Genomic DNA, 27,388 nt, shown 5'->3' with positions numbered 1-27,388 from the left:
GTAGCTGATTGTGCCGTCAGAGTGTGTGGGAGGCGGCCTCACCTGAGTTCAGACAGTCAGACGATGCTCACGTGGGACGGGCCTTCTCTGCCAGTACCTTTCCTGCTAAGCCTCATGAAGTCATTTTACTGAGCACGGAAACCACTGCATCCTTCCGGAGGGGCCCAGTCACCCCTCTACTTCTGTGGGCAACCCCCTGAAAGTACAGCCTGCTTCTCAGAGCAGTGACTCTGCATTACCTGGGCTGATATGTTCCAAGGTCAACTTCCCATGTCAGGACCAGGGCAAGATGAGCCCCTGAAGGACTGGCCATGAGTCCGGGACGGGAGTCTTGGGAGCCATGACTGGGTGACCAGCACCGTGAACAAGGCTGCCCCGGACTCACAGGAGGACAGCAGGTTTGACTCCGATCCTGAACGCTGGGGTCCCCGGGGCCGTCCCCCAGCACACGCTCGGGATGGCGTCTTTCTGCTCACACTGTGAGCTCTTCCAGGGCAGAGAGGATCTTCAGAGCATCGCTTACCTGCTGCGCCTAGAGGAGTGCCAGGCCAGCACTAGACATGACAACATCCGATAAATAAGTGAATGCAGGAATGAATAGATGGATGGACCAGGGGGTTCAGGCTCTGTGAACTGAGAGCCTGAGTGGTTATTTCACATAATGTACTTTCAGAATCCCCTGAAAACACAAGCCTTTATTTCAAAAACGAATTCTGAAAATCAGAAAAGATGTTTTCCAGTGTAAAAGCAACTCCATCAAACTGTCAAGTGCAATGACGCATTAAATGAATTCATCCAATCTCTCATTCATTCAACAAACACATCTTCATTATGTGCCAGGCACTGTGTCAAGTGCTGGAGACAAGAAGAGAAATAAGATGTGGTCCCGTCCAGGCACTGGACATTGATTGGCTTCTTTTTAACTTCCTTTGTCTTTCTAATGTGCAGCCAGGGTGGAGAAGGGCTGTCTGGGAGAACCACCTGTCTGCTGGCTGCCCAGAGCCTGCCTGGAATGGACGGCACAGCGCCCCCACCCCCAGTCTGGGGACCACCTACCAACTCCTCTGTTCCTCCCAATATCCCAGTTTCTACCTTTTTCTCTCTTAAACTGCCAAAACATCAGACCCAATGATTAATTGCTTTTTGCTCCCCATTCCTTAATTTCCTATAAGGAAAATTTAAAGATCTTAAAAAAAAACCAAGTTAACTTTGAAAAGTTAAAGAACAAAGCAAAACTAGAGAGAAAAGAAAAACTAAACCAACTAAAACAGAATATTTTAGATTTGACTTTCTTCAAAAACAAAGCCATAAAATGTATGTCTTTCAAACTGAAAGCTCACTGATCCAATATATACTAATTAAATGTACATGAGTCTAGGACAACTTGGGTCTCTGAGGCAGGAGAAACAGCCCCAACCTTATGTTTGCACTTCGGTCCTAGATGGGTGAGCGGTTCTTGGGGGAAAGGCACCGATCTGTCTTCAATACGCTGTCCTTTCTGCACTGCCTGCGCCTCATGGGAAGACACGCCAAGGGCCTGACGTGAGCCTGTCTGAGTTCAGACCTGGAAGCCTGACCTGGACTCCATCCCACAAGGAGCAATCGGTTCTGGGTGGTCCCTGGGGGATCAGTGGTCCCATCTGCCTGGGGCCAAGTCCCCAGCAAAGCAGGATGGCCGGTCACCCCAGGGATCGCCTCTCCTCTCGCTTCCAAAGCTCTTCTCTCAGAAGTGAACGTACCGAAGCACAGTGGGACCCAGACATACTGCAAGTTCCGAGATTTCACAGGAGTGCAGGCTGTCCCGTCCACTCCGCGCCCATGGTGATCGGTGCCATTTTTGCTGGTGTGCGAGATGTGTTTTTTCTTAGTCTTGCACCCAACACATTCCTGTAGGAGACAGACCCTGGTGGGTTTCAGGCACCCACCTGCCTTACCTGCTATCTAATATTCCTCCTGGGACAGCAAAGCCGGTTGTCCCAGGGTTACCTGGTCTCCCCAGAGGACCAGAGCTCAGGCCCTGGTACTGTTCCCCAGCACCAGGACCACATTAGCTTTTTAAGGGACAGTGACTTCCCATTTCATCGTCCCCAGAGAAGAACTAGCAGGGCACCTCAGGGACAGACCCCCGGTCACAGCATCCTGGGTACTGCCCTGGATTCCAGTCTCAGCTCCACCACTAACTCTGTGACCGTACGGACTGTCAGCAACCTTCTCCCAGGTTCTGTTTCCTCATCTGTCAAAGGGGTTTAATCCTACCTGCAAAGTCGGGGATGAAGATGGGAAATCAAACCAAAAACCAGAACCACCTAAGTGCCTGGCATGTAGGTAAAACTGAACCTGTTAAAATGCTCCAATGTTAAACAACTAAAACCTTAAAGTTTATGCACATTTCTTAAAACACACACACGCAAATACACACAGGCTCCAGAATGCCAGGCTCCAAACCAAAGGCAATCATTCTGCTCAGACACAGGTCCTTTTTACACAGAAACACAGAATTCACTCACTCAGTAAGAAACCAATTGTCAGCCATCCGATCTAAACAAATTCTCTCCTCCCAAGGCATCTAGGGGGACATCATTAACACGTGATCTATTATCATCATTATTATTATTTTCCACAACTTTTAATAACATGTTTCTTTCTCCCACATAGACGTCCTCCAGCTAGAGCCATGGTACACTCTTAGGACAGAAGGTGTCCTTCAAGTCCTGCTTTTCAAAATGACGATTCAACTAAAAGATTTAATCGGGCCTTGAACCTGGGAATGTGAAAGTCAGCCACGTGCGCCTCATGGCTGTGAGCACAGACACCTCTGCGACCGAGGGGAGAGCGAAACGTCTGCTGTTCTCAGCCATGCCTCTGCCTGACTTTAAACTTCTCTGGGAAATCGTTCCTTTAAAAAACATTCTGCACTGCCTTCGGTGTGAACGTTTGGGTGTTTTCGCAGGGCCATTCCCGGACAAGCAGATGAGACACGTGAGTGGACAGTCCGTGGACAGCAGTGGTGCCCTCCCGGGCTCCCAGCACACATGTGCAGGAGACTCCTGACTTCGTCTCAGCTCAGCTCAGAAACACAAAGGGGAGAGTTACCCCCTGGGGGAAAGGTGTGCCTGCCTCGGGACCTGACTGACTGCTGTCTGCTCGAGAGCGTCCGACGGCTCCTCCAGCTCCCAGGTCCCGGCCGCCGGCCTCCCCCAGGGTCGTCAGAGGGCCGTTAACTGTGTTTGGGACAGTCGAGTCACAAGCCACAGGGTCTGGGGCTTCCTGAGCGACGACCACATGGGGGGGGGGTGTTCTGGAAGACGTGTCCTCTCCTCAGGCACCTTCTTCTAACTTCTGGGGCAGGTGTCAGGTCCCAACACCCAGATTTCAGGGTGTCAATCACCAGAGAGCAGGACCCGGCCGCGCACAGTGGGCTCCCTGGCAGCTCCCGCGCCTCGGCACATCTCCACGCCACTGGAGCGTCTATGAATATCGAAGTGACTGGACGTGGCAGGTTTAATGGTACAAAAGGCTTTATAAAATACTCCCTGCACATGAAAAGAAGCATGTAAACATCACCTCCGAGTCTCCGGGGCACCTAGAGCCGCTGACCTCTTCTTACGACGCTTTCACTCTTTCAGCTTGCGGGAGGTGTCAGTCTGCTTTCTCCTTATTGACAGAGTTCAGGGTCCGAGGCCGCCTCTGCCGAGGAGCTTGCGGCTTGACTGGCAGAAACAGCACTATCAGGAGACTTACAATGTGTAAATAAAAGTACATGGACCTAGGAATGAACACACAGGTTACATTTCAAACAGAGATGCACAGGGGGAACGTCCCAGGAATGCGACTACATCCTCTGCGGTCTGGTGACTGGCGGCGCTGCTGTGGACGGAGGGGCTGTGTCCCCACTGAGGGTCGCCTTGACCCACACCACAGGCCACTCCTCTGGAGGGTGAGCAGGCCAGGGAGGGACCCAAACCATGGAACTGGGCAGGGCAAACTGGCCGGACCATAAGCAGACACACAACACTGTCCCACTGACACAAGAAACAGACCGACAGAATTAACCCCACTGCAGCCAGAAACCCTCAATATTCAAAGTGTCTAATGGGACCAAATTAAAACCCTATACTCTGCTCCCTAAACACGACACATGAGCCACTGTGTTCTGCTCGAGTGTAAGGGGTTCTTCTTGTGTATACAGCAGCCAGAAGAATCTAGGTTTTCAAAACCTACCCTAATGCTGAAAATAACTTTCATCCAAACTAATAAGAAACAAGTTTTGTTTTTGAGGCTTGTGGACTTCCATTGCATAAGCTGGGTATTTAGCACATGGGGCATAATGTAAACAATAAATTTGGGCATATCAGTAAATGCAGGCAATCAGAAAGAGCTTGCACTTCTACAACTGTTCTACATCTATTTGGGAAAGTTGAACTTACACATTCTCCATCTTTTTGAAGATCGAAGGAAAATAATGTTAAAAGGGAGAGAAAACCCACAATTGATTAATGTGCCATTCCTCAACTCCTGTTATCACAAGGTCAGCCACATTAGAATCAGATAACTCACATATTCCCTAAATTTCCCTGGAAACATCTATGGAGTTGTCAAAAGCTGTAACAGGCGCAAACATCATCTTCCCTCACTTATTGTTTCACTATGTGTTTACTGCGTGCACTGCACTAACCCGGATCTACAAAAGGCACAGCCCCCACTCCCCCACTCAGGGGGATGGGAAACAAGACGAGTGTACAAGGAAAGGTGGTTTACCCAGCGGCGGGTGAGCGCCGCAGGCAGCACCTGTCCATCGTCTAGATCAGGACATCGCTGAGAGTGGAAAAGAGCTGTGACACTAAAACAGGCTGGGCTATGAGTGTCAGCCTGGTTCTCACGGGCACACCTCAGCCAGAGGGAACCCCAGCTTTCAAAGTCTGCTTGCCTAAAATACACTTTCTTGCATTTTGCCTTAATCTTTCACATGTGGCCAAATCTACACTGGAGCAATTATGTTAGATTAAAGCCAAATTTTTGGAAGTCGGAGAAAAATAAATTGAATCCCCTGGTGAAGTTTAGTGACCTATCCTGACATTCCCTATTTCTCTCCAGTCTTCAGGAATACTTCATCTTTTTATAATGGAAAAACTCAACAGCATCGAGTATGGGAGGACAGAATAGGTAATCCAGATACCCAGGTGATAAGGCATAGTTCCTGCTCTCACGGAGTTCTCTACGCAAATATTATGTTGAACATAAAAAAATTTAAGAAAGGTTTCTAGTTAAAGACAAATTGATAAAGATTTGCTTTGCTTTTCAAAATGCCTTCATAGAAAGGTTTGCTGTGGACTAAATGTCTGTGTCCTCCCCGGTCCCTGTGCTGAAGCCCTGGCCCCAGTGTGATGGCATTTGGAGAAGCGGCCTGAGGGGGGTGGTCTGGTTTAGACGGGTCCTCAAGGGCGGGCCCTGTGAGGGGACTGGTGCCCCCGTAACAGGGAAAGGGGAACCCAGGGCAGGGGCTCTCCGGGTCCTGCCCTCCCTCTCCCCTCGCTCCCCCTCCCCGTCCCCCGTCGCCCCTCCCTCTGGTCTCTCCTGCGCCTCACTTCCACTTCCAGCCTCCATCACCCTCCCCTCCTCTCTGTTGTCACTCTCTCTCTGTGTCTCTGTCTCCATTGGTTTCTCCTTTCTCTCTTTTCTGTCTTCTCTCTCCCTCTGTCCCGTCTTTCTCCTCTCTCTCTCTCTCTGTCTCTCTGTTTCTCTCTCTGTCTGTCTCTCTCTCTGTGTCTCTTTGTCTCTCTCTCTCTTTGTCTCTGTCTCTTTGTCTCTTTCTCTGTCTCTGTCTCTCTGTCTGTCTGTCTCTCTGTCTCTGTCTCTTTGTCTCTATGTCTCTCCCTCTCCTCTCTCTCTGTCTTTCTCTCTGTCTCTTTCTCTCTCTGTCTCTCTCTCTGTCTCTCTATCTCTGTTTCTCTTTCTGTCTCTCTGTCTGTCTCTCTGTCTCTCTCTGTTTCTCTCTCTGTCTCTCTCTCTGTCTCTGTGTCTCTTTGTCTCTCTGTCTCTCTCTCTCTCCCTCTCTCCTCTCTCTCTGTCTCTCTCTCGGTCTCTCTCTCATCCTTCTTCACTCATCTCTCTTTGAGCTTCTCTGGGTGTCTCTTCTGTCCACCCTCTGTCTCTGCCTTGTCCCCTTTCCCCGCTGACCTTTCCTCTCCTCCTTGCTGCCTCGTCTCCTCTCTCCTGTCTCCCTCCATCTGCCCTCACTCATGTGTCTTTCCTCCACTGCCTTGCTACTCTCCCCCCCACCTGTTTGCCTTCACCAGTCCCCTTCCTCTGGCCCTGGCTCTGGCTCAGTGTGTCTTCTCTATCTGTCCCTGTCTTTCCTCTTTTTCTGTCTTGTCTCTCTCTGCGCTCTCTCCCGTTCTGCCCTGTCTTTGCCCTCCCTTCCCCCTCTCACCGGCCCGCTGTCTTTCTCCCTCCCCGTCTCGGCTCTCCCCCGTCCCTGTCCTGTCTCCTCTCTCGCGCTCACCTCTCTCCTTGTCTGCCTGCCCTAGTCTCTCTCTTCTTTCTCTGCTGTGAGAAGGCGGCCTTCTGCAAGCCAGGATCCCAACCTGCAGGCTCCTCGCCCTTGGGCGTCTCAGCCTCCACACTGGGAGCGGTGGCGCCTGCTGCGTGAGCCACCCAGCCCGCGCTTAGGGGAGCAGCCCAAGCACGCAGCTTCTCGCATCACACATCTCAGTGTTCACCTGGGGCTCACTTTCAACTTAAGAAAAATTAACACAAAGTTTAAGCTGAGATTTGAAATCACTATAGATTGGAAACTGACTAGACATAAGAATGAAGCCATCTGAAATTTAAATATTAAGCAAGAAGGATATGAAAAGCGGATTTGCATACAACTGATATTCACGGAAATTTGCCCCAAGTGCAGAAGAGATCTAAATGCAAGCAGACGCAGGGCCACTAAATATGACTCAATTTTAATCTTTTATGGACTCAGTGATTCTCTTTAGAGATTCTGAAAACTTTTTTGAGATGCAGTCTATAATAGCCACTGGCAACATGTGGCTGTTAAAATTCAAATTAATTAAAATTGGAATCGTTTCTCAGTCATGTTAGCTACCTTTCAAATGCCCAAAGGCCCCATGTGCCAGTGGCTAATGCACTGGGTGGCATTTCCATCATGTATAGACTTCTGGTGGGCAAAGCCGGGCTCCACAGTGAATGCTATTTTTGAGAAGAAACGGAAATCTACTTGAGAGTGATCTGGATTGAGAGCTGATCTCCTCCCCTAGAACCCTGCCTAAGGGTGGGAATCCGCATACTTTAGTTGGTGGAGCACATGACACCGTAAACAAACCACTAAACGTGACCCTCAAGCAGAAACAGTCTTCCACAGCGGCTTCCCCTAAAGAAAATCTAGTGACTAGTGCGCCTATTAAAGGACCCTTGAGTCTGAAGCTCAGGTCTTGCTGTGTGAGTTTTGTTAAGGTACCCACCCTCTCTAAGCCTCCATGTCCTCCTGATGGCCAGGCACTGATACCACTCCCCACCTCGGTCCTGTGCGCTGCCCACACTCAGGCCTCTGGGCTGTCAGTGCAGAGTTGACTCCCTTCATGAGGGGGCTTCCCTGGGCTGTTTGCTGCATCTGCAGCACGACCCGCAGTGCATCACCTCACCCACCACCCTCGCACGTGACCCTGCTTCCTCCTGCGCCCTGCACACTGTCGGCATTAAATGGTTTTACGTTGAATACAGGCATTTCTGCTAGACTATGATACATACATTCCTGAAAAAAATCCTGTATCTGGCAATATCACATGCTTAAAATAAAGTTTATGGTGGGCGATAGAATAAGCCCACCCACCACCTCTGGGAGACCCAGGCTTCATCTTCCTGAGGCTGCAAGCACCCTCCGGAGGACACGTCAGCAGACCCAAGCCCACCTTTCCCCTGACCCCTCTCCTCACAAGCCCGCCAAAAACCCTGGCCATAAAGAGCCTCTTAGCCTGTAAGAGATGCCTTCTTTGTTCTGCTGGCCAGGACAGAGGGGCCCTCTCAGGGTTGGCAATAAACCTGCTGGGACTGTGGAGTTCGTGTCCCTTCTTTTCCTTCTAGTGGGGACAGGGGAGATCATGTTAGAAGCACACAACTCAAAACCTAAGAGCCTCTGTAAGCAGAGGGCTAGCTCCTAAGCACGGTGTGCTGTGCGCAGTTCCCTCCACCTGCTTTTCTGATAATGTGGGAAAAGCCCTCCTATGTAGAGACACTGATGCCTGCCGTGATGAGTCAGCTTCCTGACTCACTCCTGGGGATCCCTGGACTACGACTAGGACACGTGCACTGCTACTTCTAAGCTGCTCAGCTGACCCTGGCTGTGCTGCCAGGTCACTCTACAAAAGCCCGTGCAAACCACTAAGTTCAAGTAAGCAACACGCACAGGGCAGGCTGCATACGGGATGGAGCCGGGGCCTCTGCGCGTTTGCCTTGTTCAACCCTCACGATGGGGCTTTGAGGGGGACTCTAAGCCTCATTTTGTAGTTGAGAAAACACAGAGGAAGGAAGCCACTAACTTGCTGTGGGTCACACAAGCAGTTTGCAACAGTGGAGAAATACGACTACTTCAACATCAGAAACAGTAAAATCAAGTAAGAGTAGGTTGACAGTTCCCTGGAGCACTGGTGTTTGAATGCCAAGGCCTGACACCCTTTCCCCAAAAGCCTCTTGTCTCTGGCAGAACCATCACCACCCGGAATTCCACAAACTCCCCTCCCCCAGGTGTGCCATCCCCCCAGCTCTGCCCTCCCAGCGCTGAGCCCCCCGCAGACTCCCCCGTCCACGGCTGGCTCAGGCACGTCTGCCTGCTCCGCATGCCCCACACTCTCTCTCAGAGCCTAGCTCCAGGCAGAAGGGACGGAGGCAGCAAATTCACCCTCGGAGTCCGCGACCGAGACACACCCCTTCAAAATCCACCACCACCCACACCCCTTAGTCGCTCGGCATGGCTGGGGGGCTGCCTGCCAGCACCGCTCCTGGAGGTTGTTACCGCGCGACGGCTTTCTATGGCCGCTTTCACACTGACCACACTTACGGATGGATTCAGCTCCCAGCTCCTAAGTCAAACACGGAGAAAGTTTACCAAATGATGGGCACTTACTTGTATAAACTGATGGTTGGCTCGACTGCCAACATAACAAAGGGCGCTACCGTGTAAGACACAGCCAGCTGCGTGGCGGCCCAGGTGGCCACATCGTACGCCGCCTTGAGGGCTTTTGAAGAAAGGAAGTAATGTCTGCAGTGGTTCCTTACCTGCAGGGAAAGCAGAGGGCAGGGAGGGGGTGAAAAATAAGAATGACGTTTACCGCCCGCACAAAGGCGGTATCGCTGGAACAATGTGCCAAACACACCACCCACCTGAGCTGCACTTTCAACGGAAAATGCCATTATGGTTTTTCTGATTATTAAAAAAAAACACATGTTCATGGTAGAAAAATGTTCAAACAGCTAAGCAAAAAAAAGTTTTTTTTCTTTAATATCTCCCAGAGAAAAGCACTGTTGATAAATCTGGCACATAGCCTTCCAAACCTTTTTCTATTCATATGTGTCCACATTCATACTTCCAAAGCCATTGGTTAATGAAAAAACAGGTAGAAAAATCCATCATGATTTTTGTTTCCACGTAGGTATTAATCTCCATGATAATTGTAGGTTAATCATGGACAGGCCAGACTCCTGCCCTCTGCTATCGTGAGCAGTTCTGTGATGCAGACCCTCGTAAATAAATCGCCCTGGACTTTCCTCTGGACAACAGCATTACTGCTACTACTAAGAACAGCTCCCATTGCTGGGGCTGACTGTACGCCAGGCCTGCCCCGCTGCTCTGCGTGTGTCGTCTCTGCTGACCCTCCCAACGCGCCCATAATGTGAGCATTATCACACCCACTTTGCCGATAAGGAAACGGAGGCAATTCTTCGAAATGGAAATTGCTGGATCAGAGCAAACGCTCATTCATAGGTCTCCTGCCACATGTGACCAGATCTGCCTTCAGAAAGCCACCCGATTCCAGACCCAAGAATGCAGAGCAGAGCTGAAACAGTGGTGGCTCGACGGCAGGTCATCCCCGAAGCAGGATAGGCTCCCGGGGCCGCCTGGAAAGGTGAGGGCCCTTCTCCTCAGCCCTGGGTCCCCAGAACGGAGGCCAGAGACCCATCCGTTGTGGGGAGAACCAGGAAGCATGTGAGCCATGTTATTAGGTCACTTCCCAGGACGCAAGACCCAGTTCATGCTCCTTTTAGAAGAAAATTCTGTCAGTGCCCCCCTCTCACCTCTTCCTCATGCATTTGTGAACAATGTTTCTGGGCCACCCAGAAGAAAGGCTTCCCACTAATGAAAGCCTCTGTGCCAGGTGAAGAGTGAAGGAATGATAAATACTCTGAAAAGATCAACAGTTCTGGCCTTTAGCTTCTCCAGTCCATGTGCCCTTCAGTTTTCTGTTATAATCCAGGTAGGTACACGAATGGGAGAAAATAAAATGCCTCCCGTTTTCTATGTACAACACATACAACATTTTAAAAGTGCTCCAACCAGCATGAATACAATCAGTTATCCATCTTCTTCGCATACACACCCCAATGAACGTCCATCTAACTGGGAATAGGAATTCCGTGGGTAGGAATTCCTGGCTTGCTCCCTGCCTGGCCCAGCACTTGGAGCACTGATGGGTACATACTAAGGCTCCTAAAAAAATTCACAGACTAGATGAATCAAAAAGGGAGTGAACAGCTATGCTGGGGCTTCTAAATTCACATCCAAATACAGATATCATCAACAGCTGCTGGCCTCTGAGTAAGGCAGGCCGCCGTCATTACCAAAGATCGCAGTTAAATCAAACACAGAACTATCTGACAATCAGAGCACCTTGAATTATAATTACTTGTGTACATGTTCATCTCACTCTTGGAAGACAGGCATGTTTCTTATTCCTTTATTATCCTTCTCTGCGCATGGAAGAGAGTAGGCATAGTCCAGGACAAACGGAAGGTGACCTAAAACACCTGGAGAACCAGATTTATAACATTCACAAAGAATCGCACGCAAACTCACTTGACTGATTCAGTCACGAGAGCGTGTCAGGGCATGGTTCTCGGGGTGCCAACATTACTGGCTCAGAAACTTATTACTGGCTCAGAAGTGAATTATTTCTAGGCATCAGATCATGCAATGAACAATTAAGGGGAGGATACGAAAAAGTCCTATGGAGCCCATGTTAATTAATCATCATCATCTGTAATTAGTAGACTGTGTTTGTTTACAGCCTTCAGTGATCAAATTTGTTTTCATCTCTTAAGGTACTAGACAGTAGTCCTAAAATTCCTTTGTTTTGCAAATACCGTCTGTAAATAATAGTCAAATACGATGGGCAACCGTTTTATGATCAACAGGCAATACTGAAGTCAGCCTCTAATGGTGAGACTTTTGGTTTGGATTTTTCAAAATATCACTGCCGCCCGCCCCCTGCCCTGAGCCCTGGGGGAGCCTCGAAAACAATGTGCCCTCGGGCCTCAGACGACCAAGGAGGAGGCCCTACCACCGCAGGAGTCTTACCGTCCTGGCTGCCACTGTGATAAGCGTTCCAGTTAGGAAGGTGAAATAGTATCCGGGGTAGACCCCGTGCCACAAGGCAGAGAGGACGAAAGTTAGCACCGTGGGGTAGCGTGGCACCCGCTCATAGCACACTCTGCGAACACAGGAAGGGAACCGGGTCACAGGTCAAGCATACCGAAACTTCTAGCCTCTCCTGCATCACTTTGGATGGGACCACGAGGGAACGATCTGATCCATCACTGTCGGCGTGCCTGCCTAGACCCTTCAGCGTGATTTCAGCCCCTCGCGATGCAATCCAAGCAGCCTGAACACCCGTTTTGTTGAACACTATCAGGCAGGCAATTCACAGTTCAATGTTTTGGGGAGATGAATATGAATCTTTAGCCTCCCTAGAACTAGGTGATCCGGATGCCGTCACCCTGTATCCGGGAGGAGGCGGAGTGGCCACTCCACCCAGCAAGGGCTCCTGCCTCCCAGAAGCTTATGCCCCGCATGGCCTCATCGCCCGGACGTACTCATGGATAAGTGCCATCAGCACCGAAGATGTGGGATGAAGATGAGGGTCCTGATGGATGAGAAATGGACAGCTTGTTTTAGTCAGCATTGATTTGCCTTTCTGACTGGGCTCCTACGCCATCAAAGCGGCAGCCCTTTTCACCTCCCCGGCAGCGAGCCCAGCATAAATTGGTGAGTCAGTTCTACGGCCTTTCAGCCCTCGTGGAGTCCACTGGATTTCAGTCCATGAATTTGCCTTAAAGAGTGGCACTTTGAGGATCTAGATATTGTCAGCAAATACCCTGGAGATCTTTGACTTCTTGGTTGTTCACTACAACAAAGTGACAGGGGACTCTCTCTCAAAGTCAGTCTATGAATCACCAGTGGCACTATGAGGAAGCCACTCTGTGGTTTATTAAATAAGAGAGCACAAATCAAAAATAAAATAGAAACTCAGATGGTAACACTAGTCCAGACCTGTGAGGGTTGTTGAAAGTAACTGATCTAAACTCAAACCAAGGATTGTGACTCCATCTTCATAGGAAGAAAGAATGGTTTGGGGAGAGAAATATGGGACTACCACTCCGTTTATAATGTTTGTTTTTGAAAGGAGGGGTAGTTTGCACAAGTATTTTTTTCTTACCCTCCGTATCTTAGTATGTGAACAAAATATTTCATTTTCTAAGATGATTTTTTATATATTTCCTTTTTCATGTTGTATGCATGCACATGTATGTTCAGTCATCTTAGAACATAAACTAGTGGAGACCGTGGGACTCCTGCCACATTGGGATCACTCAATATACAGGAATTGAGGTTTATACTAAAAGTATTGGCAAAATTAATAGCGATAATATTAAGGGCAAATTTCCAAAAACTGCATGTTCAGATCAATTTTCAGACAACATTGCATGAGATTATGTTGGAAGAATTACTGTACATTGTTTCTTCTTTTACTCTAGAATGCTGATCTATGAAAAACGCCGTAGATCAAAAACAGTGTCATCTACAGCTGAATATTGTGATACTCTCCCTGCACCCCTGTGAATGTGCAGGGCAACAAAAGGACTGAGATATATCAACAAAAATGCAAGTCAAAAAGCATAAACATTTGGGGTACCATAAAGCTATGAATGCCAGGGAAACACACAGAGATCTGGAGTGATTCGATGCTGGCATTGACCCTCCCTCACCTCTGAGCGAAGGGACTTTCCTCTGAGTGAGAAGCAGCGGAGTGCGGTACTCGGACGCCTCGCTCTGGAGACCTCATGTGTTTGGACTCATATCCATCACTCATCAGCTGTGTGATTTTGGACAAGTGACATTATCTCTCTGTGTCTCACTTTCCTCATCTGTAAAATGCGGCTAATAACTGCCAACATCTTGTGGGATGGATGCGAGGATTAAATGAGTACCTGGTACACAGGAATGGCAGTTATGTGTTCGTACATTTCAGATAAATATGCTACCTTGTGACCTTTTTTTACGGGACATAGATGCTGATACAAAAGAGTCTGATGACACATTACCGCTGTCCATCTGCTGACTTCCCCCTAAACACATCCCAGTGCGTGATAAATGGAGTCACTTTTGTTTTTCTTACCGCTTTAGCCAAGTAGCTGTCTGAATATTCCAGTTTTCTAAGTACATTTTGAAACTTGTGGCAGTCTAGAAAGAAGAAAACAACACCTATCATTAGCTTTAAAAATACCCCAAGCACTGGAAAGTCCCCCTCAGAATTTCCCTGGCAGCAGCTTAGATGTGCTATTTCAACAGGAGGACAACTCGGGCAAGAACAGATCAACTGTTCAATCAGGGCCAGCAAGATTTTCCGACGTTTATAAAACTTACTTTGCTTGCAAACTCTGTTCTTCTCAAAATTTATTTTCATCTTATAGAAAAACTGAAGGAAGGTTTTGTGGGTTTTCCTTCCACCCTGGTTACAAAAAAATGTTTAAGTCACATGAGTTTCAAAACTAATTACTCTGAAAGGGGATCTGCCACAGGAAAGCCCAGCCACGTGGCTTCAGGGCCTTCGTGGTGACAGTCTGAATGTGATTTGTCGCCTCTTCACCGCATGGCCACTTATAAACTAGGTCAGTCTTCTCTAGGTATCCTACGAATAGCTGCATAGGTTCAAATGCGTCCAGTTACAACGAGAAGAGCGAGAAATTTTATGTATGGAGGGGTCACAATACAGAAGAGAGAGAGAAAGAGCTCCCAATGGGCCATAACCCAGGTAAAGCCACAGCTGAGGAACAGAGGTTCCAAAATAAGCCATCAACTGGGTCCTCTGGCCCAGAAGTCTTATCAGCAGCTGGTGGCAGCAAGCATGCGGCAAACGTTCAAGAGCCAGAACTCCTAGTGAAGGCGGAAAGAAGCGACACTTCAACCCTAAGAAAACCTTAGGTCCACACTGGCGGGATGACAAACGTTCATAAGGAAAGAAGACAGGGAGAGAGATGATTGATTGATTGACAGATAGAAAGAGTTTGTATTATGGGTTTTTATCTCAAAACCCTAAGGAGTTTTATTTATCCATGTCTTGTCTGACTAAGAAAATGCTGTAGACACAGCTTCAAGGCACCTTACCTAAACCAGACTTGTGTGTTTTCTTTAGCTCCTGGCTCAGTATTGACTCAATTGAAAACGCAAACTTTCTCCTTCTGGATTTCTTTTATAATAAATACAGAACTTAACAACTTATCCCTTTCCCTGAACACACGTCCCCACTGAAAGGGCTCTGTGGCATACAGCTGAGGGGGTCGGGGGGCAGCAAGAGCTGAGGGGAGCCACTTGCAAAGGACACCAGCCGGAGCATGCCATGGTGGCCAGCAGGGCTCCAAGATTCTTGAGGGAGAGAAGAATTTTCGGGGTAAAAGGAAGGAAAGTCATAGCATATTTGGGCTCCCTAGTGTCATCTGTATGGAAAAGAGAAGCCTGTAGATTGTCTCCGTTGCTTTTCAAATATCAGATGGGGTTCTTGAGGCTGGTGCTTGTCTACTGAGGATGAAGAGAAGCCGGGGGTGTCAAGAAGGTGGACAGCACCCCCAGGCCAAGCATCCAGCTAACCTGGTGGCAGAGGCCAAGCTCCACATCAGATTTCTTGCATTGATGCACATCTGCCTAAGTGTCCAGTGGCAGCCTGCCTGTCCTGGGGCAGGTGGAACACCTCCCCCCGCAGCGCACAGACTCATGTAGGTCGAGAACTGTGCCTCTTAGGAAAGAGTCTGAGCTTGGTGTTCCCATCAGCTCTGAGCGCAGACAAGACCAGGGGACCCAAGGGCAAGGTGGCCCTAAAGAGACCCCTCTGATGTGGAGGACATACCAAGAGTTGTGGTCTAAGAACAAAGCCAGCAAAAGAGGAAAACCACTCTGACCCTGTGGCCTAAAAGCTGTGCGCCATGACAATTCTCAAAAGCAAATGGATTATGAATGTTCCCAAAGGGACCACAGGGAACACTTGCAATACTGAAATCCAAATACAGGTGCTTCTAGTCTGTTCCTACCTGAAGACAGTAGAATGTGAGCAAGAGAAAATGACATCTCTACTTTCCAGGTGGAAGAACAGGAATGTAAACAGCAAAAAAGGTCTTCCTGACTCCTTTTCAGATGTTTGTGTCTTTATTCCCTGAGCCATTAAAAACTGCCAAGAAAGTAGGTATCTTTCAAAAAATGAGAGGAAAAAGTCAAAGATGCAAAATGTCCAGGAGGCTGCTTGACCTGCCGTTCCCTGACAGCTCTTCTGGACCCTCGGGGCAACAGCTTCCAGGAATTCCACACTCAAAGCAAACCATTTGCTTTATTCGCTATGGAAGCTTGATTTCAAAGCATAATAGACTCACCTCAATTTTCCAGATGTTTAGGTTAGAAAGCAGATCCCAACAGAAATTGCCATTCTTATCCACTCCGCTGAACCCAAAGCCAGCTGCATTATTCACTGCATCCGCTACGGTTTTTTAAAACAAGACGTTAGGATATGGAATAAAAGTTACATTGCTGCTTTAAAAGATACTAAGCATCTGTCTAGTTGTAAGATTAAGAGGTGTGTTGTAGTTAGTTTCCTTGGAAAAGAAACTGAAAAAAATTTTTTAAAGGACCTGGTACTATTATGCGTCAGAGAAATATTGTTGGCTTCCTGGTGACCTTCAATTGGATTCATTCACATTAACTCACTCACTGGCATTTAGTGGGCACTTGCTAAATAAGATAGGCACCAGGCACTCAGAGAATGCAGAATGGGAATAAAGGCAAGATGAAGCCCGAAACAGAGCAATAAACAGGAGGACGCAGGCCGACTTGATGTAAAGGGAGAAAGGGAAGAAGGTAAAAATGCATCTAAGTTCAGAAGCAGAGGCCAGAAGAAAGGGGATACAGCAGAGGTCCAAGAGCTGCCGGGAAAGACGCCAGGACATGAACCCACCCCCTTAAGGCGGCGGAGAACCAGCTCTGAAGAAGAAACTGAAGCTCATTCTGGGGCTGTTAAGCACGACATGCCTGTAAGATACCAGCTGGGGCTGTCAAGAGGCGGTTAGATACGTTTAGAACACAAGGAAAAGCCAGGGCTAGAGATGCGAGTCTGGGGCCAGCTGCCGCAGAGGCGCCTCGCGTGCTGCCCGTGAAAGCAGTCTGAGCGCTCCTGCTTCTATCTTTATTCCACTTCACGGAACTCCAAGAAATGTCCCCCTTTAGTGAGTACATTCTAATCAATTCCTGAATGAAATGTTTTTGTGATCACACAGCCCTGATGAGATCAACACACTTTCATTATGATGACCCAGAGGCTAATTTGCTCTTTCTATTTATTTATCCTATTTCAAGTAAATTCCATTACAAGTTTGCCTTAAAAAAATCATTCGTTCATCAAACGAGTGAAATCACAGTGCTGTAAAGCCTTAGGTCTGGAGGAAATCTTTCTTTCCTGTAGCCCGATTCAGTTGTTGTAGGAGTTCAAGTCCAACTCAAGGACGTCTGCAGGGCTCTAAAGAAAAGCAGTCTGTTCTAGGTTTGTGTCCTTTCCTTGTGGCACGGTTGATGATTTAATACTGCTTATCTTACGTCTGGCTTCCCTGGAAGATGATCTGGTTTCCCTTGTGAGAAAGGACCCGGAGCACGGAGCCCTGTTTGGCTCTTCTCCCAAGCCAACCGGGAGGAAACGCCGTGGAGAAGGACAAAGCCACGGCATGCTGGCTAAGAAACTAACCATTTGCCATGTGTGGGAACAAACGAGTGACAGAAGAGAAACAGAAGAGCCACTGAGGTCTGGGTGGGCACCTGAAATGACGCTGGACTGCCCATCTTAGATCAGCCCTGCCTTCTTTTTTTTTTTTCGGTGCTTACTATCTTCCTGGGACCCTGAAGAGCATTCTAGCAGCAGTTCTCATATACTATTTATTCACAGCGGTGTGAGGACGGTGGGCAGACCCCGCTTCTATCTCTACAGCATACTAGAGGCACGGCCTTGGGAGAGTTGTCGACTTGCCCACACATATTCCCTTGAGTATAAATGGATATAATAATGGCGCCTATTTTAACGGGATGTTGAAAGATTTAAACAATATTAAATACACATAGAGTACATAGCACAGTGCCTGGCCCAACTCAGCACATAAGAAATAACAGCTGCTCTTGTTATTACTATTACTATTATTATTATTATTGCCCCCATCTGGTGGTTAAGGGGGCTGAGATTAGTGAGTAATATGAAGCTCAGTGGGTGGCAGGCCATTGCAGATGCTGATTCCACAAGCTGAGCAGCTCACAGCCGCTCTGCAAGATGGATAACGGACAGGATGGAGCACCGAGAGGAGGCCGGGTTTCCTGCTCCCCCCGTGCTGTCCACAGCTTCTCCAAGACTTGCTTTGCCTCAGAGCAGGTAGAGGGTCTGAACTCACCAGTCCCAAACTGGCTTCACTTGTGTTGTGTGCTGTATCATACATATGACAGATAAATTAATTTGGACACCCATATTTTGGAGTTTGGGATCCTTAGAACACAGCCAGGGCTAAAGTTGGTTCTTACTAATTAGTACTAATTAGTAGGGAAAAACAACCAGAACTGTACACTAAGTCCAAAGAAAATAACTTTAATTATCTCAATATAAACAGTAACTAGAACTAAGCTAACAGTGCAGTTCAGCTGAGATTCATCAAGAGGCCAGCTTTAAGGATTAAATTTATAATCATGTATAATTAGTACAACAATTATATGTAAATGATCTTTTAAGGAGCTGGATAAATCAATTATTTGGTGAAGCAGTTTAAATATTCCCTGTTATGCTGTTCACTGCTTCTTTATTATAAATAATACAAAGGTTAATTTCAGACCAGCCCATGCCATCCAAACTGTAACCACATTCAAATTGAGGCCATGCAAATTAATGAAGTGTTTCTACTGAAGTCACCCAAAAGAAAAAAAAAAGACAGGGGAGGAGAGGGGAGAAAAGGAGAGAGCTCGGTCCGCAGAGGCAGCTATCCACAGAAAGGGTCACATCTCTGCTCCGACAGCTGGGGACTCCCGGGAGCTGGGCACAGTGATGCCAGGCACCCCCGGCCCCCGTGACGCCCTCCCACCCAGAGCCCACCAGCAAACCCACCTCGTGTTAGGCTTTCCCTATGAGGCCAGGCAATGGCCTTTCTGTCCTCCTGAGCCAGGAGCTGATTTAGTCCAGAAGCCAGGCCTTAAGCCCTAGGATACAGAATAGAGAGCAGGACAGGCAGGGAGAGGGGGGAAAAGGAAGGTAAGTGAAGAGGCGGAAGGGAGTGACACACTCTCGCTCTCTGACACACACACACACACACACACACACACACACACACACACACTCCAGTTAAAGCAGAGGAAATACTAACTTTCACACAGAAAAATATCCCTGGTGTTCCAAGCACAGTTCCAGCCACAGGAGGTTTCATGCCTACCTACTAAAGAAGAAATTATCCTTTTAAAATAAATGACGCAGCTGCAGGAAAAGGAATACGATAGATGTCGAAGCCTTTGCCACGGACCCCCATGCTCCCCATCTCCTGCCTCCCTGCCCGGTGGGTGGGCACATCTGTGCTCCCACAGGAGCGACAGTCTTGAGAGCAAAGGTGTCTTACTTATTTTGAATTCTTCATAGCACAGAACCTGGTACTCAACAAAAACTCCCTGAATTAAATTGAATGTGACAGAAACAAGATTTCCCACACTGCAAATTTTCAAAAAGCCCTAAATTGGGTATTTCTGGCCGAGCACTACATAAATACTGCGTTGAAGTGAACTTATCCCTGAACATTTCAACCTTTAAAAACAATGAGGAGCAGGAGCCGGGAGAGGAAGGAACCAGGAGTTATCAGTGCATTTACTGGGCTCAGACTTCAGGCGGATGGAAGCAGCTCTGGCGGCAGCCGGTGCAGGGGACTGTACCGTGTTCCGAGTGAACTTAATGCCACATTATACACTACAGATGGTTAAAATGGTCAGTGTTATGCTCTGTATATTTTACCACATTAAACAAATGACAAATGGAAAAAAGTATAATAACCAGAAACTTTAATTTGTAGGTAAAAACTTGGAATATGAAATGGGAACGGAGGAGCTCGGCAAAGGGCTGTGCCCTCCCCACGGAACACTGGCTGAGCACTAGGAACGGAGTCTAACAACCTATTAGACCTGATGAACCAAGTCACGGCTCCCCGACATCAGGTCCCTGGTCACCTGTAGCTAAGATGTTAAACGCCTATTCCTGAAAGCGTTCCTAATGTGAAACAGGTATGGCTGCTGGGCCTTATCAAAACTCTTTACCATTCCTGTGCGTAAACAGAAGGGTTTATTGCTCACTTTTTTGGCAAAGCTTCAAACTTTTCCAGTCTAAAAATGTTTGAAAGGAAGGAGATAAAAGCTTAATATTGACTAAGTTGCCTCACAGGGGGGGGAAAAAGTGTGATAAAACTAAATTAAAGTTGAACTTTCCATCTTAAAAAAACAATCACTTGAAGTCAATGACTTTCTAACATACAAAGCTTAACCAACAATTTCAAGAGAAATTGTAACCTCAATTAACATGTACGTTCGTAAAATTAATTCAGTGTGTATCCCGTATTATGTACAGCCTAGAAAAATTACAGGAAAGAGAGATCATTCTGGAATTTTTCCCTAACTTCCCACTGTGCTAAATGGCCAGGTTTGATTGGAATTGGGAAAGGAAGCTTCCAAGTTCTGACATCTGTTAGTGACACTGGGCCTCGGTGACAGCCAGGATTGCTTCCCCTGCGCCACACATCACTCATGTTATAAATGGTGTTTGAGGAAAGCTACACCAAAAAGTAAAAAATACACCAGCTCAAGCACTCCCATCAGGTATCAGATGTTTTTTTGATTAGGAGACCCAAATTGTTGTTTTGACTAAGCCACCTACAGAGCATCATTTTGTCTCATTCATTTAGAGTCCCCCACCAGACCTACCTAACGTCCAGGCAAAGTAATACTTGGGCTTTGATGCTTGCATGACAACATATAAGTAGAAGAGTCGAGTCAAAAAGTTTGCTTTATGAACAAACCAGTCGTCAGCCAGGCAGGTGACAGGGAAAGTCTTCGTGAGCGTCAGAAACAAAAGCAGAGACACGAGGGTCAGGCCCAACTTGTATATCACGGCTCCCTGGAAATGGGGGGAGGGGGAAATCAGCGTGACCACTCAGAAGAGTCCGGTACGGGGAAAACAGCCTCAGCAAGGCCATGTTAACAAAAAAGCTGTTCCAGTAGCTGCTTGGGCAACATTCCCTAGAGGAGTGGCAAAGGGCATTCTTACTCGTGGTACTGACTGATGAAGCTCAGAGTAAAATAAAATGTTATTTCAGAAGACCATCTTAAACTCTCTTATTCATGACACAATGGGCTTATGTGCTATATTTAGATGCAGAATATACCTTGAGGACTAAACTCATCTAAATTGGAAGACTTTTACCAGTGAATTCTACCAACAAAGGGTAGCTGGTGGTATTACCCAGCTCAAATGAAATAGATACCATTACAGGGTGGCACTCTTTCATCAGAAAGAAAGAACCATTTGCCCTCCACTTCTGTACCGAGCAGAGCCAAGAAAATGAGTTTGAATCGCCAGCAAGCAGGAGAGAGGCTTATTTAGGAAGGATTCTGTGCAGGTGACTGAATGCTCAGCCAAGACGTACAGGTAATGGAGAGCTTTGGGAAGCCCTCCTGAGTGGTGCACATGCCGTCTGCTGGGGCTGAGATGTGTTGTTTTAAACGTCTCTGGACAGAGTGATTCTGCCAGTTTCCCTGACATTCTAACGAGTGTCATGTAACCTCACAGAGTTACAGTGCCAAGCTTCACTGAACAGGCTACTTTCTTTGCAATGTGGGAATGGCAGCTGCACCTCCCTCTGGGAGTAGCACAGATCTAAGTGAGTGAATATTCATGAGGCACTGAGCACAGGTGTGAAGGTGGGACCCGTGTCTGGCTCCCAGGTAAGTGCTCTCCGCTCTCAGCCATGGCCATGACAACACCATTGGGGAGGCTCCAGCTCATAGGCGTCCCCTCTGTCCCTGTGCCTTTAGCCAAAATGCAATGTCAACACTTTGCTTTTTCTGTGCACAACACTGCAAGGGTCCCCTTAAAGAGTGATGTTAAGACCGTCTGACAATATTACTTTCTCAGTAAAAGCACAACTGCGACAGACACTGCCTACAACACCTGGGGTCACTTTGACATCTCACAGCCTCAGTGGCCCCACTCCTAGACTGTTCCAACAAAGCAGTTGGAGCTGAGACCTTGGACTTAACCATAAGGTGCTGAGGACCCACTGTGTCAAAACTGTCTGAAAATTCATGCTTAATTTAGAAGTCACCTAAGTTTTCAAATAATTTATTTTGCCTAGACTTTAATTAGCATGTATGAAAAATTTACTCAGAGAATCCTGTCTCTCTTCTATCTTGCCCATTCTTTCAGTTAATTACAAATTTCTCTTAAAAATAGGGTATTTGATCTGAATAACTTTAGCCTATTTGTAAAGTTCAGTAAGGTATCTTAATATTGACTAATTTGGGATGAATAAAATTCAATTAAAATTAAAATGTTATGTCAAGATACCATCATAAACACTCTTCAAGTCAATGAAACCAAGCTTCGGGCATGCCAATGTAAAACTGGCTTCCTGTGCGATTAGCAGGTTCTGCAATAAAAACCACATTTAGTCTGGTCCCTACTGCCTCCCCCTCCGCCTTTTATGACATATTATCCTTCAGCTGTGTATGAATTTCTATTCATAAAGACAAAACACTCTTAAGTTCAAATGTGTTAACAGGCACAGTGCTAAGCAAATTGTAGGCACTACGTATTGGCTGGTTGACTAAACATTTCCATGAGCTCCTCTGTGAAATAAATATCTGTTGCTCCAACACAGAGAATTGCTGCAAATAAATACCAATACTGGTATTCTAAACGAATTATTGGCCAAGCTTTCTGGTAAACATTTGGCTTTTTAATTGGAACGATTAGTAGTGAGTCAGCCCTGGCAGAAAGCTCTGTCTCCTGGACCTCTGGGTAAATCCTTGGCACTCAAAACTTACAGTGGGAGAAGGCGCCGGCAGGCTGTGCAAACCTTTCTGCTTCCGGTTCACTTCGAGCAACTTCATGTGTGTCTGTCTCCCCTCGATGAAGGCCAGATAGTCCTTGAAGTTGTTACACGGGCCAGCGATGACACTCATGAAGTTGAGAAGGTAGCTCATGTATTCCAAAAAAGAGGGTTTGACTCTGAAATTAAAGTAAAATGTTGAAAAGTCATTTTTTAATTTATTCTTTCATATTTGCAATAAGCAAACAGTAACCACGGGGTGGTCTCTGTAGGGGACTGAACATGACATGATCCTTCCTGGTTGTTTCTTTAAATATCTGCCCGAGAGGGAGAGGGTGCTGATGGGCTCTGAATGAGGTGCGCAGCTGAGAGACGCAGCCCTCGGGGCCCGTCTGCTGGCAGGAGGGCCGCTCAGGCTACTCTGAGCTGGGAAGTGCTTTCTCATCACACACCGCAGGCTGCAAGAGAAAATGAAGGTAATAAACAGACCCAGATGTGCTGCAGTGGGGAAACTCCCTCCCGGCTGCCAAAATAAATACAAAACAAATGGTGGGTGGAACCAGTTTCCACTGGAAGAGGCCACACCAAACTACCCCTGTGAGAGTCTCCTGTCTGCCTTGGAAACCAGGCAGGCGGTCCTAAACAGACAGGGTGGCTATGGGAAGAGATCCCGCAGGGGCCAGTTCTGCGCAGTGTTTTAATGACATTTGAAGGGCATGCTTCTCTGACCGCATAGAACCGTGGGGAAAGGCTTCCCCAAAGGCCGCTGCTGACCGGTCCTTGTTCCACGCCCTCCAACATGCACACCCCCTTTGCACAGAGCCCGATTCACTGACTCCAAGTCCCAATTCCTTAATGCAGGAGTGAAGCATCCATCTCCTTGACACTCGGGGCCCTCCTGTACCTCTTCCCAAATGCTCTCTCCGCCGTGGTGGCACCACCTTCCCCAAGAACCATTTACTCATCACACACGGTTTCCCTTAGCACCTCTCCAGCCCCACTTCCGCCCCTCCCATGCCGCATTTCATCACACTGACGGGCGCCAGTCATTAGCTGCTTCCTGAGGATCCCAGACACTCAGCCAATAAAACTAATTCTGGAATAGAAATAGAAAGTCCACTTCTGGGACTACACCCAAACCTATTTAAGCGGACTTATGGATGAGGGTATCATCACTTACCGTCTGCAAAAGCCAAAGACTGGTAGGCAACCCCAGGGTCTGTCAATGGCAGATTTGTTAAATAAACAACATCACATCCACATAATGAAGTTAATAAGCAGATATAAAAAAAATGGGGACTATCTCTAGAGGTTGACATATGAAAGGCTTCAATATATATGGTCAAGCTTACTTCACAGCAAGTCGATGTTGCTCAGCAGAGAGGTCCTCCTCTCTTCGCCCTAATCCTATGAAAAAGAATAAAATCAGAAACAAGATGTTTGAAGTAAAGTAGGTAACAATCCCAAAAGAGGCTTATAAAGCTCATTTGAAAAAAGTGATCTGTTTCACAAATCATAAAGGCCCCCATTTCCCACCGTTTTTTAAATGCCCTGGGTCAAAAAGCTACCCATATGTGTGGTAGAATGTTGATAGGCTCTTAGGAAGGGGAGAATTCAGAGGTTACTGCTATTTAATTCGCACAGTATGACGTGGACCCCAGAGAACCTGCCACATCTCCTATACTGCCGACCACACTGTACATGTTTTCACTGCCACATGAGAGAAACAAGCCTGCCTTTGCAGCCTGCACCAACTTGAACACGTCCCTGGTCACGGTGGGTGCAGACACCCAGTACAAGCTGAGGGTGTGGGGTGGAATGCAGCAGCGGAAGGAATGGAGACTTTCCTCTTCCAAACAATGGGAAATGTCACCCTGAATGCAGGGAAAACATAAAAGAATTATCAGGAGACTCTTTTATTAGAACCCATGCATGCCAGAAAAACTACCAAGCAGATCCTATCTATGCCTCCTTTATCATTTATATTTGACTTACGGTCACTGATTGAAGTGCCATAAGCAATAGAGGCTGACTTTGTATATTCAGCTAAGATTGATTATGGTCGCCAATCATAAAGGCAACTCACAAACGGGCCTTGGAGAAGATGGAGTGTTCCTGAAATTTATGTTCCTGCCACAAACAAGAAAAAAAAAAAATACCAAATGAACTTCTGCTGAATGTGAGGGTGGTTCCAGAAAATATGGTAAGCTGAGAATGCCTTAGAAAGTGAGTTTTGGCAAAAAGCCTATTAAAGGAAAAAACATCCAAGAAGCAGTGTTTAAAAAATCACACTTTTTTCTAAGATCTCATCAAATAGTGTATCTCCCGCAATCCCAGAAATCACATTGATTTCAGCTATTGGTTTATGACCATTACCAAGTGGATTTTCCAGTACAAGCAGGGAGACCAGCTCACCCCAGTGTGCTCAGTACTTTCCTGATTTGGGCACTGAAATCTCACATCCTAGGAAACTTCTCAGTTCTGAGCAAATCAGGGCAACTGGTGTCCTGAGAAGGATTCCATCCTTTGTGTAAAAGTGCCCAGTTCTTCACAAAATGACTAAATCACCAGTATGAACTAGGACTACACAGGATCACAATGAAATTAAATTGGTTGCCAGGTTTTAAGGAAAAACAAAAAACTAGCTGGCAGAGATTATAAATCTTCAACACATAAAGAAATTTCAACAGTCAGAAAGCGCCTGCCGGGGCCACGCAAACCCACAGAGCAGACTTTTAACTAATTTTGCCTGGCATCCCTTACACCTATATTGAAATATTCCACCCGGCTGGAAATGCCATCCTCTGCCCCCTGGAGCTGTTTTAACAGTATAAATCACACTTTCTGGCCATGTTCAGCAGGGACATGAGTGAAGGAAATGTTTAGTTTTATACAAACAAAAGATTCTTCCTCTCCCAGCTTTTCAGTGGGTCAGCCTGATCTCAATAGATAATTTTCCAAGCCAAACAAACAAAAAAACTAGCATTAAAAAACAGTTAACCAGCCAATACTACTTAATCTTTTGTCACCTTGTAAGCTGCTCACAGATTAAACCAAAGCAAAAAGGGTGCGTTTTCCTCTTGGTAGATTTGGAAATGGAGGGCAGAGTGCATCACAAATTCACGTAAATTTAAAACATTGTAAAAGCACAGAAAACCCACTGTGCTCAAGTAAATGTTTCGGAAATTAGGACCTGGGAAAGTAAAAAACTATAATTAAAGGGCCTGCAAAATTTTGGCAAGACACAGCAAGATCTTCCAGCACCCGTCTAAACTCTGGATGGGGCATATAGTACAAAACAAGAGCTCTGAATGTCAGGTTCACTCTTAGAACCAAAAGGGGAGTCATTTTTCTCACCGTCGTGAACTTGGAACGCCAAGGTTGTGATCTTCTGAGTGACAATCATCAGAGGCCTAAAAGAGAGAGGGAACAATCAAGACGGGCAGACAAGCCTGGAAGAGATTTTATTCTATTTCTCTGCATGGTGGTTCTTCCTATTGAAGATTATGAAATAAAATGCAAAAACACTGAAACCAAAACATACAACTTTTATTTCACTTCCAAGTCACTTTAAATAAGTAGGTTTAACAACACTGAACAATGAGGTCACCCTACAAAGCCCCTCTTTTGCTCCCCCTTAAGCCTCAGTCCCAGGGCCAGTGACATCAGCATTTCTGGAGGTCCTTGGAAATGCAGAACCTCTCACTGCATTCCAGAACCAGAAAATGAGAGTCCACTCATGACAAGTTCCCCGGGGAAATCAGAGGCACTTACAGCGAAAGCAAAACTAGTTTGGAAAAGACCTAATCCAGGGCCCAGGGTCCACCTGGAAGAGATACCTGAGATGTGTCCATTTTGGCTTCTTCAACCTAATATATGCCGATACATCGTGTTCTTTAAAGGTGATTTTTCCACATACACATAGTAAAAGATACATTGGTATGATGCAGTTGCCTGTAAATAAACCATTTAGTGACAAAAAATAACACCAATCTTAATTTGCAAAAAGCCATCACCTAAAAACTTGTCCAAGAAGTGGCACCCACATCAAAAAGGTGCTCAGATAATTCAACAGAGCCAAGAATAGTCTTTTCACAACTAGATATCCACATAAAAAGGATACAATAGAATTAAAACAGGATCAAAGACCTAAACGTAAGAGCTAAAACTGAAACTTTTAAAAGAGAACACAGGTGTTCTTCATGACCCTAGATTTGAAAATAGTTTTAGAAATAACTCCAAAAGCACATATAACAAAAGAAAAAAGTAGGTTAGATATTAAAACTTAGAATTTTTATGCTTCAGAGGACACACACCACCAAGAAGTGAGAAGATGTTTAACAGAATGCATGAATATATCTGCAAATCATGTCTGACAAGGGACTTATACTAGAATAAAGAACTCTGACAACTCACTGAAAAAAAAACAATCTCATTTTAAAATGGCCAAAGGAACTGAATGAACATCTGTCTAAAAAAGATACACAAGTGGTAAATAAACACATGAGAAGATGCTGGCAGGAATCAGCCATCAGAGAAATGCAAATCAAAACCACAAGATACCACTTCACAAGCACTACGATGATACAATCAAAAAGATAATAAGCTTTGTCCCAGAGGTGGAGAATCAGAGCCCTTGTACGTTGCTGGTGGGAATATTAAATGGTGCACCTGCTTTAGAGACAACCTGGCAGTTTCTAATCATAGAGTTACCATATGACCAAACAATTCCACTCCTAGGTATATA

At 46.6% G+C, this 27,388-nt stretch overlaps 1 protein-coding gene across 5 annotated transcripts in view; it reads right to left on the bottom strand.

The window, feature by feature from the left end:
* Positions 1-657: 657 nt before the first annotated feature.
* MBOAT1 (membrane bound glycerophospholipid O-acyltransferase 1) overlaps positions 658-27,388 on the bottom strand; it is an 81,888-nt gene continuing 55,157 nt past the window's right edge. For 2 of the 5 annotated variants that reach the window (XM_073225020.1, XM_073225023.1), the window contains 10 exons: positions 25,999-26,054; positions 23,994-24,048; positions 23,822-23,860; positions 22,637-22,820; positions 20,516-20,708; positions 15,919-16,022; positions 13,677-13,741; positions 11,579-11,711; positions 9,131-9,282; positions 2,605-3,766 (listed from right to left, as the gene is read on the bottom strand). In XM_073225020.1, the coding sequence (XP_073081121.1) occupies positions 3,640-3,766; positions 9,131-9,282; positions 11,579-11,711; positions 13,677-13,741; positions 15,919-16,022; positions 20,516-20,708; positions 22,637-22,820; positions 23,822-23,860; positions 23,994-24,048; positions 25,999-26,054 (1,108 nt within the window). In that variant the 3' untranslated portion in view covers positions 2,605-3,639. Of the gene's footprint in view, positions 1,888-2,604; positions 3,767-9,130; positions 9,283-11,578; positions 11,712-13,676; positions 13,742-15,918; positions 16,023-20,515; positions 20,709-22,636; positions 22,821-23,821; positions 23,861-23,993; positions 24,049-25,998; positions 26,055-27,388 lie in introns of those variants that run through there. The other 3 variants (XM_073225021.1, XM_036994297.2, XM_073225022.1) reach the window with 3 other exon arrangements.

This window comes from Manis javanica, chromosome 16 (assembly GCF_040802235.1).
Source record: "Manis javanica isolate MJ-LG chromosome 16, MJ_LKY, whole genome shotgun sequence".
NCBI classification, from domain to species: Eukaryota; Metazoa; Chordata; class Mammalia; order Pholidota; family Manidae; genus Manis; species Manis javanica.
The sequence above is the reverse complement of the archived record's forward strand: the minus strand, read 5'-3'. Positions and strand labels throughout refer to the sequence as shown.